This window comes from Nerophis lumbriciformis, linkage group LG22 (assembly GCF_033978685.3).
Source record: "Nerophis lumbriciformis linkage group LG22, RoL_Nlum_v2.1, whole genome shotgun sequence".
NCBI classification, from domain to species: Eukaryota; Metazoa; Chordata; class Actinopteri; order Syngnathiformes; family Syngnathidae; genus Nerophis; species Nerophis lumbriciformis.
This window is the reverse complement of record NC_084569.2, coordinates 19,688,619-19,700,629: the sequence shown is the minus strand read 5'-3', so window position 1 is coordinate 19,700,629 and position 12,011 is coordinate 19,688,619. Positions and strand designations below refer to the sequence as shown.

The window sequence follows — 12,011 nt, the reverse complement described above, 5'->3', positions numbered from 1 at the left end:
AATTAATTTGGAAAATCTTGAGTGGAGTTTCACGAAAACAAAACACCCCCTAGGAAAGTTGTAATATATTTTCACCAATCAAGTTTGTCCGATTGAAATCCACATGTTTATCACGTTATTGTAAGACGCCCAGGGAGTCCTTTGATCTTGACCAATATTGCTATGCACAAAAGAGGTCTCTCGCTGAGAAGATCCATAGATCATGTTTGATAGATTTGCACTGCGCCACCTAGTGGTGACCGAATTTTCAGTGTAGCTCAAAATAAAAAACTGCACCAAAAAAACCCTGTTACATAACAGCATTCTTGGACGAGCACATTGTGTTGGTTGTGTGCCAATGTTTACAACATTAAAATACGACGGACTGTGTTTTTTCCACAGTATCCAGGTCGGAGTTACCACAACTGGGGTCGCCCGCCACCCCTTCATCCTCAGGCTTCCTGGGCGCGACGTTCCAGTTGGAACAACCTGATCGGAGTCAGACCCTGCTCCTCCTCATCTCCCTCCGCCAGTCCAATCTTCACCTCTTCGCCTTCCGCCAGGCCGTTCTATGGCCATGGTTTAGGCGGTCTGGGAGGTGTCGTCGGTGGAAGTCTCCGTATCCGAGGTCCCCGCGCCTCCTCGTCCCCGCTCCGCCACCTCCACAGTGTACACCCAGATGAGGAGGAGAGTCTCCTCTCACCTCCTGCTGTTGCTTCCCGAACTCTTCACCTTCGCCATCCGATCCTCCAGGGACATTTTGTACCCAGGAGGGATCGCCGAGCTTTGTCCTTAGAGCTTCCGCACCTTCTACAAGTCCCAGGTGCCTCGCATCCCCCTCCTCCTCTGTTAGCACACCGTCCCGTGTCCCCCGTGGCGCTTCATGCCCACCAGAGGAAAACGAGCTATTCTGGAGGCTTGCTTATCAGCGGCAGTGGGGGACTGGACAGTGTGAGTGTCATAGGTAGAGTCCACCAGGACTGCAATGGCAAGACTCCCCTGGCACAGCTCCTTCAACCCCCTCTTAACCACCAGACTGAGCAGCCTGGTGGGACAAACAACCAAAGACAGCTGATTGCGGACGTCTTTCCCCAGGTGAACACTCGTAGCAAGGACCGGGAGGACCTGGATGATGAACTTGACTATGTAAGTTACTATTTGTACCAGTCATCTTGTCAGGTGTGCTAGCATTGGGGCAGATCAAATCCAGGCAACTAGTATCTTTACCGACAACACTTAGGACAGTGAAACTGTTCTCACCCAGCAAGCATAAGACATTGATACAACGTTGATTATACAAACCTCGTTTCCATATGAGTTGGGAAATTGTGTTAGATGTAAATATAAATGGCATACAATGATTTGCAAATCCTTTTCAACCCATATTCAATTGAATGCACTACAAAGACATGATATTTGATGTTCAAACTCATAAACTTTGTTTTTTTTTTGCAAATAATAATTAACTTAGAATTTCATGGCTGCAACACGTGCCAAAGTAGTTGGGAAAGGGCATGTTCACCACTGTGTTACATCACCTTTTCTTATAACAACACTCAATAAACGATTGGGAACTGAGGAAACTAATTGTTGGAAGCTTTGAAAGTGGAATTCTTTCCCATTCCTGTTTTATGTTGAGCTTCAGTCGTTCAACAGGCCGGGGTCTCCGCTGTCGTATTTTACGCTTCATAATGCGCCACACATTTCCGATGGGAGACAGGTCTGGACTGCAGGCGGGGCCAAGAAAGTACCCGCACTCTTTTTTTACGAAGCCACGCTGTTGTAACACGTGCTGAATGTGGCTTGGCATTGTCTTGCTGAAATAAGCAGGGGCGTCCATGAAAAAGACGGTGCTTAGATGGCAGCATATGTTGTTCCAAAACCTGTATGTACCTTTCAGCATTAATGGTGCCTTCACAGATGTGTAAGTTACCCATGTCTTGGGCACTAATGCACCCCCATACCATCACAGATGATGGCTTTTGAACTTTGCGTCGATATCAGTCTGGATGGTTCGCTTCCCCTTTGGTCCGGATGACACGATGTCGAATATTTCCAAAAACCATTTGAAATGTGGACTCGTCAGACCACAGAACACTTTTCCACTTTGCATGAGTCCATCTTAGATGATCTCGGGCCCAGAGAAGCCGGCGGCGTTTCTGGATGTTGTTGATAAATGGCTTTCGCTTTGCATAGTAGAGCTTTAACTTGCACTTACAGATGTAGCGACCAACTGTATTTAGTGACAGTGGTTTTCTGAAGTGTTCCTGAGCCCATGTGGTGATATCTTTTAGAGATTGATGTCGGTTTTTGATACAGTGCCGTCTGAGGGATCGACGGTCACGGTCATTAAATGTTGATTTCCGGCCATGCCGCTTACGTGCAGTGATTTCTCCTGATTCTCTGAACCTTTTGATGATATTATGCACCGTAGATGTTGAAATCCCTAAATTTCTTGCAATTGCACTTTGAGAAACGTTGTTCTTAAACTGTTTGACTATTTGCTCACGCAGTTGTGGACAAAGGGGTGTACCTCGCCCCATCCTTTCTTGTGAAAGACTGAGCATTTTTTGGGAAGCTGTTTTTATACCCAATCATGGCACCCACCTGTTCCCAATTAGCCTGCACACCTGTGGGAGGTTCCAAATAAGTGTTTGATGAGCATTCCTCAACTTTATCAGTATTTATTGCCACCTTTCCCAACTTCTTTGTCACGTGTTGCTGGCATCAAATTCTAAAGTTAATGATTATTTGCAAAAAAAAAAAAAATGTTTATCAGTTTGAACATCAAATATGTTGTCTTTGAAGCATATTCAACTGAATATGGGTTGAAATTGATTTGCAAATCATTGTATTCCGTTTATATTTACATCTAACACAATTTCCCAACTCATATGGAAACGGGGATTGTACATACATGTGCTTTAAAACTGACGTTGAAACAACGTTGGAAAATAGTTGTATTTGTAAATTGAGACAACGTTGATGTCAAACGTTGGATCTACGTTGTTGGTTGGGAAATGACCAAATTTCAATGGTTAAATCAACTTAACGACCTGACATTGAATAAATGTCGTCAAAAAGTATGTTCTTTCAATGTTACATTTGTGTTGTAGGATATTGGTTGAAAAAAGACCAAAATTCAATGGTTGAATCAACGTCAGAACCCAACATTGATTAAACGTCGTCAAAAAGCATGTTGTTTCAATGTTAGGTTTGAGTTGCTCAACGTCAGGACCTAATTCAACAAGTTCTCTACGTTGTTTTAATGTCTAGTGCCTGCTGGGTCAGTGCTGTTTATGCATGCTTTAAAAAAAAAGAATAGTTATGATAAAATTGTTTGTTTTTTTTGTTTTGTTTGTTTTTTTTAGATTAGATGTTTTTATTGTAAATGCACATAAGATACTACAAAACATGGTTCAGAGCTCCACTCCAATTCCCAGCAGCATTAAGATATGTCCAAAGAAATATTATGAATATAAAATAAAGTGTACCCAAGATATGTAAAAAAATAAGGACACATTAGGAAAATAATCTTAACATTTAGAAGTAATTTCCATCCATCCATCCATTTTCTACCGCTTGTCCCTTTTATATATTAAGAAATATGCATGTGTATTACAGTATACATTTATCGCTTCTTACTACTAAATTGACCTGAGTATAAATTGGTATTTTTTCTAGTGTCTGGAGAAATATGAGTTGTCCTATATTTACGGTCCTGGGATGCAAAACCAACAGTTGACAGCAACGTATTTCTCCCCAACAAAGTTCAAGCTTCTCTTCCTGTCGCTCACATACTTTACCTGCTTGAACAAATTACTCGGGGCAAGTGCTATTTCTGGCGGAACCTGTCAGTCAAGGACCCTTGGAATTGTCCTAACCTTCTTTACACTTGTATTATTATACTACCGGTATATATCTATAGCAATATGTTTTCAGAAGCATTAACCATCCATTCATTTTCTACCGCTTGTCCCTTTCGGGGTCGCGGGCAGCCTATCCCAGCTTCACTTTATAATCGATTCTTGATTCAAAATCAATACTTTTTGATAACAGTGGTTCATTATCTACATTCCTCAATCAAATAGATTGTTTAAAAAAATCTACTTATTTTCTACTTAAACCTTTAAAAAAGTCAAATACAAGAGAGGTATCCCACACTGTGTTTTCTAAAAAAAACTGTACAGCAGATTTGGGCATCTACATCAACAATATGATTTGCCTGAGTGGCATTAAAGGATGGAATTAATGAAAAAAAATACATAAAATATATATATATATATATATATATATATATATATATATATATATATATATACAATAAATGTATTTTAAAAATGTTTTTAACCGATTAAGAATCATTACAAATAAGAATCACGATTCATTCAAAAATCTATTTTTTGACACCCCTATTCAATAATACATTTTATTTTGTGTAAAGTAACACATTTAGGATAATTAAAACATAAATGTGCATACCTTCCTGACACAGTGCTGTTCACGCATCTTCCTTTTTCAAAGAAACATTCTTCAGTTATGATAAAACTGCGGCTGTTTCCGTCTTTTGCTAAGCTGATATTTTTCCTCGAAAAAAAAACAGTCTGAGAAAAGATGGATTGTCTTATATTGAGGGCAGCGCTATCCAGCCTGGGAATTACACTTTACAGGCTTTTGAGTTCAGTTCAAAACTTGGGAGACAAACTTTTTTTTGCAGCCAATTCCCAAAATTACTAGAGTGCTCATGTTGTATAGAGGAACTTGGACCACTGTAAATACATTGGCAGGTCCTTGCATTGACATTTTAACCTTGCTAGCAAACATAGAGGGTCATAACTTGTGATTTACATAACTGAGGGGTTCCTCAAGGCACCCCTTTAAGTCTTTTTTGGCAGTTACACATATTTTTTGCAATATGATTTAAGTAAGTTAGATGTTGGTGTAACTTGTTTCCTTCAGATGCAGTCAGTAGTCATTTGTTCAACTTCTTTAGTTATACTAGTGGTGTTCCTCAAGGTTGTGTTTTAGGTCCTCTCCTTTTTCTTCATTTGCACTATTCAGCTGGTGGCCTGCAGGTTTTAGTTGAACAAATGTGTAAGAGACTGACATTTTTGCAGCATACTTGATCTTGGATTAACTTTGTGCAAGAAGTCCCAAAAAACAGCAGAGTAAATAAATAGTGACAAAATAAATAGAGCCTAAGAAAAACAGAGTAACTGACAAAATAAATAGACCAGCAGAGTAACTGACAAAATAAATAGACCAAAAGCTGTAGAGGACGTTGATTCTCCGGAATATACAAAATAAGAATAATACTGAAGGGAGAAGTCCGACCCCCTCCGGTCCTTAGCTTTCTGGAAAACAATATTGTTGAATATCCCTGATTTAGGGTCTTGTATTGCAAAACCAACATCTGGAACCAAAAATATTCTGCCCAAAGAATTCAGTTTTTTTTTCCTGTCTCACACAATATTGAAAAAAAAAAGTTATTAAACAATTATTATACCTTTTTTTCATGGCAATCTACCACTAATATTAAAGATGTGTCTTTAATTGTATGTAAAAAATTAAATAATCCAAAAAGGTGTCTTACATTCGGGTAAGTACGGTGTATTTCTTCGTAAAACACTTATCGGTCCTATAAATTACAAAACTCAAAACCAGTGAAGTTGGCACGTTGTGTAAATTGTAAATAAAAACAGAATACAATGATTTTCAAATCCTTTCCAACCTATATTCAATTGAATAGACTGCAAAGACAAGATACTTAACGTTCGAACTGGAAAACTTTATTTTTTGCATATATTAGCTCATGTGGAATTTGATGCCTGCAACATGTTTCAAAAAAGCTGGCACAAGTGGCAAATAAGACTGAGGAAGTTGAGGAATGCTCATCGAACACTTATTTGGAACATCCCACAGGTGAACAGGCTATTTGGGAACAGGTGGGTGCCATGATTGGGTATAAAAGCAGCTTCCATAAAATGCTCAGTCATTCACAAACAAGGATGGGGCGAGGGTCACCACTTTGTGAACAAATGCGTGAGCAAATTGTCCAACAGTTTAAGAACAACATTTCTCAACAAGCTATTGCAAGGAATTTAGGGATTTCACCATCTCCAATCCGTAATATCATCAAATGTTTCAGAGAATCTGGAGAAATCACTGCACGTAAGCGATGATATTACGGACCTTGTATCCCTCAGGCGGTACAGCATCAAAAAGTGACATCAGTGTGTAAAGGATATCACCACATGGGCTCAGGAACACTTCAGAAAACCACTGTCAGTAACTACAGTTGGTCAATACATCTGTAAGTGCAAGTTAAAACTCTACGGCGTGGCGAAGTTGGTAGAGTGGCCGTGCCAGCAATCGGAAGGTTACTGGGGTTCAATCCCCACCTTCTACCATCCTAGTCACGTCCGTTGTGTCCTTGGGCAAGACACTTCACCCCTTGCTCCTGATGGCTGCGGGTTAGCGCCTTGCATGGCAGCTCCCGCCATCAGTGTGTGAATGTGTGTGTGAATGGGTGAATGTGGAAATACTGTCAAAGCGCTTGGAGTACCTTGAAGGTAGAAAAGCGCTATGCAAGTATAACCCATTTATCATTTATTTATATACTATGCAAAGCCAAAGCCATTTATCAACAACACCCAGAAAATTCGCCGGCTTCGCTGGCCCCGAGCTCATCTAAGATGGACTGATGCTAAGTGGAAAAGTGTTCTGTGGTCTGACGAGTCCACATTTAAAATTGTTTTTGGAAAAAGTGGATGTCCTCCGGAACAAAGAGAAAAAGAACCATCCGGATTGTGCCAACTTTTTTGCAATGTGTTGCTGCCATTAAATTCTAAGTTATGATTATTTGCAAAAAAAAAACATTAAGTTTCTCAGTTCAAACATTACATATCTTGTCTTTGCAGTCTATTTACTTGAATATAAGTTGAAACCCATTTGCAAATCATTGTATTCTGTTTTTATTTACGAATTACACAATGTGAACTTCACTGGTTTTGGGTTTTGTATAATATAATACAATATAACCTCATGGATTTAGCAATCCAAGGTACTGGTGGTGTAGTGGTTCACATAGCTCCATTTCCATATCTTGTCCCACTTCCAATTGCCCTGTGATTGACCGGCAACCGGTCCATGTTGTCAACTGGCTCCATCCTTTGCCGTAATCCTTAACAGGATAAACAATGTAGAAAATGGATGGATCAATGTTTATTCTTGGCATCTAATTCCACAGATGGAACCTTGACAGCTGTTAAGCTCAACAAAGAAATACAATCAACAGTAGCGTTCACGAACCCCGCCGTTAGCTCTTGTGTGTTTTAGTGCGGCGTTTTACACATGCAATAATCTCCTGCTCTCATGTGCAGGATTTCCGAGCACTTTGTGTAAAGTCGGCACTTCTTATCTATCAGGCCCCACGGGGGCCCTATTGTTTCTATTGTAAACAAGACCGTGTACGAGAGAAACACGGTTAATTAGAGAAGACTATTTAGACAGCGGGGTAAGAGCGCTTTACAGATGGTAATGTTGGTAGACGCTCGGAGCCGTTTCCCGTATGTGCTTCACGTCTGTAAATAATTCAAACCATGTGGGTCTAACGTCGTTTTACGTTTACGACATAATGCGTTGGGTTGTGTTGCAGAGTTTGTGCTTCCGCATCCAGAAGATGTTAGAGGCGCACAAGCCAGACTGGTGTGAGACCAGGGAGGACTGGTCGGTGTTTCTCTTCTCTCCACAGAACAAGTGAGTCCCCTTCATTACTGTGCCTTGATATAAAGTACCCGTGGTGCATTTCACACCAAAACATTAATAATAGAGATTCCGCCCTGCTCATCTTATCGAAAGACGGGCCAAAACGCCACAGGGATCGATTGCCGCTTTGTAAATGGTTTATTTCATACTCTGCATCAATCAATCAATCAAATTTATTTATATAGCCCTAAATCACAAGTGTCTAAATGGTCTGCACAAGTCACAACGACATCCTCGGCTAAGTTCCCATATCAGGGCAAGGAAAAACTCAACCCAATGGGATACAATGAGAAACCTTGCAGGGGACCGCAGATGTGGGAACCCCCACCTCCTGGGCGACCGGTGCAATGGTCTACTGACCATTGCACCATTGCAGAGACGTCATCAAGGGATGCACAGATGAGTGGTCCACCCCAGGTCCCGACTTTGAACAGCTGGCACTTCATATGTGTTCTTCTAATAACCTCTCCACGCAGGAGAGGGGGGCAGGGCAGAAAAGAGACGACAGATCAACTGGTTTAAAAGGGGGGTCTATTTAAAGACTGTCACAAGGCAGTAAAACATCCGATCAAACAAAACAGAAGTCATCGTCATGGACCCACAAGCTGCAGAAGCTAGCTCTCCAATCAGCTAAACAGACTCAAAAACTCCACGGTGACACTTTAATGAATTTATTGAGGAATTTGTGAAACTGAAACAATACAAAAATAATGCCGTTGTAAGTTAATAATACTAACAAAGACACTTGTAAACGTGTTAGCATTCGCTAGTGCTAACAACACCAGTTTTATTTAATTACGATAGCATGTACACAGTAGTGGGGGGCAGAGCAGGAAAGAGACGGCAGATCAACTGGTCTAAAAGGGGGGTCTATTTAAAGGCTAGAGTATACAAATGAGTTTTAAGATGGGACTTAAATGCTTCTACTGAGGTAGCATCTCTAACTGTTACCGGGAGGGCATTCCAGAGTACTGGAGCCCGAATAGAAAAAGCTCTATAGCCCGCAGATTTTTTGGGGCTCTGGGAATCACTAACAAGCCGGAGTTCTGTGAACGCAGATTTCTTGCCGGGACATATGGTACAATACAATCAGCAAGATAGGATGGAGCTAGACCGTTTAGTGTTTTATATGTGTGGTATTAGCTACAAACTCATTAGATTTGGAAAAAATAACATTGAAAATGGCAAAAAAGTGAAACTACTAAGGACCTGAAACCATTTTTGTTTTGGTTATTGTAAACATAAATGCGTACCATATTTTCCGGACTACAGAGTACGCCGGTGTATAAACTGCACCCACTGAATTTGGAAAGAAAAACATATGTTTCCATATATTAGCCATATAGGACTATAAACCGCAGACATTGCGAAATGAGTTATTTACACAGAAAGATGTTGTAAATGTTTATTCACATACCTTAATTGTTTCCAAAGGGTGTCACAAGGCAGTAAAACGTCTGATCAAACAAAACAGAAGTCATCGTCATGGACCCACAAGCTGCAGAAGCTAGTTCTCCAATCAGCTAAACAGACTCAAAAACTCCACGGTGACACTTTAATGAATTTATTGAGGAATTTGTGAAACTGAAACAATACAAAAATAATGCCATTGTAAGTTATTAATACTAACATAGACACTTGTAAACGTGTTAGCATTCGCTAGTGCTAACAACACCAGTTTTATTATATTACGATAGCATGTACGCAATAGTGGGGGGCAGAGCAGGAAAGAGACGGCAGATCAACTGGTCTAAAAGGGGGGTCTATTTAAAGGCTAGAGTATACAAATGAGTTTTAAGATGGGACTTAAATGCTTCTACTGAGGTAGCATCTCTAACTGTTACCGGGAGGGCATTCCAGAGTACTGGAGCCCGAATAGAAAACGCTCTATAGCCCGCATACTTTTTTTGGGCTCTGGGAATCACTAACAAGCCGGAGTTCTGTGAACGCAGATTTCTTGCCGGAACATTTGGTACAATACAATCAGCAAGATAGGATGGAGCTAGACCGTTTAGTATTTTATATGTGTGGTATTAGCTACAAACTCATTAGATTTGGAAAAAATAACATTGAAAATGGCAAAAAAGTGAAACTACTAAGGACTTGAAATAGGGCTGGGCGATATGGCCTTTTTTTAATATCTCGATATTTTTAGGCCATGTCACGATACACGATATATATCTCGATTAGAGATGCGCGGATAGGCAATTTATTTCATCCGCAACCGCGGCAGAAAGTCGTCAACCATCCGCCATCCACCCGATGTAACGTTTGATCAGAACTGCATCCGCCCGCCATCCGCCCGTTGTTATATATCTAACATTAAAAAAAAAAAAAAAAGGGTGAAAACTACGCGAATTGCACCTTGTGCAGACAAGATTTTTCGATCGGACACGGAGGAATTAGCGATGTAAAAGACCACGTTGGGACAAAAAAACACAAGTCTAATGCCGTTGCTAGCGATACAAGTGGAAAACTTTCAACGTTTTTCGTCGCCCAAACAGATTCTTTGGATGTGATAAATGCCGAAGTTTTATTTACGGAGGCAATAATTGAGCATGGACTTCCAATCGCACTGGCTGATCACATGGGACAGTTACATGTTTGTAATGCAACCTTTAAAAATCATTACGCGGTGATCGCGATCCCAAAAATAAACTTTTCTTGCATGATAATGTCCAGAAAAATTCGCTTTATATTACTATAGAGTCCTTTTAACGAATGAGTTTGATGGTTTATCACAAACCTTAAATGAAAGAAGTCCTTTGTTCTCCTGCACCATGGCCTTGCTTCGTGTTTGGTGCGCCATCCTGTCAGCTGTATTTCACAGCACGACATACTGTTAAAAGTGTTTATACTATTTATACTTTCAATTAACAAATTGAAGTCTTGTGAAAGGTTGACAGGATAACTGGCATTAACTGTCAAAATAATTTCAAACTATTGCAGTTAGCTTACAGAATAAACATGTCAATCAACCCATATGATTTTTGCTGTAATATTTTTGTTTTGAAAAGTCACTGTGACTGATAGAAAAGTGATGGTTTTAGCAACATTTTAACCTGTCTGAATGCTAATAATCATTTTGCGTCGGGGGGCGAAGCCCTGAACCCTCCACCAGGACTTTGTCCTGGACCTACCGGGGCCTGCGGCCCTTGGACCCTGGCTACTAGGTTTTTCTGATTTAAAAGTTGGCAGGTATGGTGAGGTTATAAAGCTTTTGCCTGTTAAAGAAAGGAGACTGATCCAACGCAGCACAGACTTGCGCGTGCCACGCTGTCACGACCCAGACGCACACCAGTGCGCAATCATATGGGAGCCGCGCTGAGCGCACCTCCAAGCGCGTCTCGCTGCCGGCGGCGGCCAGGTATGGGCCCACGCTCCAGCGCCATCCATTTTCAGGGCTAGTTGATTCGGCAGGTGGGTTGTTACACACTCCCTTAGCGGGTTCCGACTTCCATGGCCACCGTCCTGCTCTCTATATCAACCAGGGTGAGCCCCACCCCTTTCGTGAGCGCACTGCCACCCCTGTTACGCGCCCCCGGCAACAGGGGTGGCAAGCAGGTAAGCTGCGCGGGCGGAGCGCGCGGAGTGACCCCTGTTACGAGCCCCCCGGCCACGGGGGTGGCGGGCAGGTAAGCTGCTTACCTGCTGCGCGTGACGCCGGCCGCGGCGAAAGCGGACGAGGCGGGGTGTCGGTGCGGTGGGCGCGGTGGTGACCCTGGACGTGCGTCGGGCCCTTCTTGCGGATCGCCTCAGCTACGGCTCCCGGTGGGGCCCTCTCGGGGGAAGGGGCCTCGGTCCCGGACCCCGGCGAGGCGTCCCTTCTCCTCTCCGTAAAAGTGTCCATCTCTTTTCTTTTTTTTTCTTCTGTTGTGGCATATGCAGCAGGTGCCTGCTCGTTTTTCGTATGTGGGTAACAACATTTAACTATGTATATATATTTCCCAATTGGTTTAACTGCCACCCGCAAAAAAAAAAAAAAAAAAATCTAATTAATCCGCCCGACCCGACCCGCGAGCGGATAAAATCTTATTTTTTTAAATTTCATCCGCCCGATCCGCGGATAATCCGCGGACTCCGCGGGTGTGTCCGCAAACCGCGCATCTCTAATCTCGATATTTTGCCTTAGCCTTGAATGAACACTTGATGCATATAATCACAGCAGTATGAACGCCACTACAATAGTTTAAAACAAATAAAGTGCACTTTTGTGCATGATGTCACACAAGATATTTCAATAACTGTCAAATAAAAATGAGCTG

At 41.7% G+C, this 12,011-nt stretch overlaps 1 protein-coding gene across 3 annotated transcripts in view; it reads left to right on the top strand.

Moving 5' to 3' along the window:
- The window catches only part of cacna1ia (calcium voltage-gated channel subunit alpha1 Ia), a 352,101-nt gene that overhangs the window by 216,916 nt on the left and 123,174 nt on the right, over positions 1-12,011 (top strand). For all 3 annotated transcript variants that reach the window (XM_072915676.1, XM_061974102.2, XM_061974103.1), the window contains 2 exons: positions 382-1,125; positions 7,637-7,737. In XM_072915676.1, the coding sequence (XP_072771777.1) occupies positions 382-1,125; positions 7,637-7,737 (845 nt within the window). The remainder of the gene's footprint in view (positions 1-381; positions 1,126-7,636; positions 7,738-12,011) is intronic.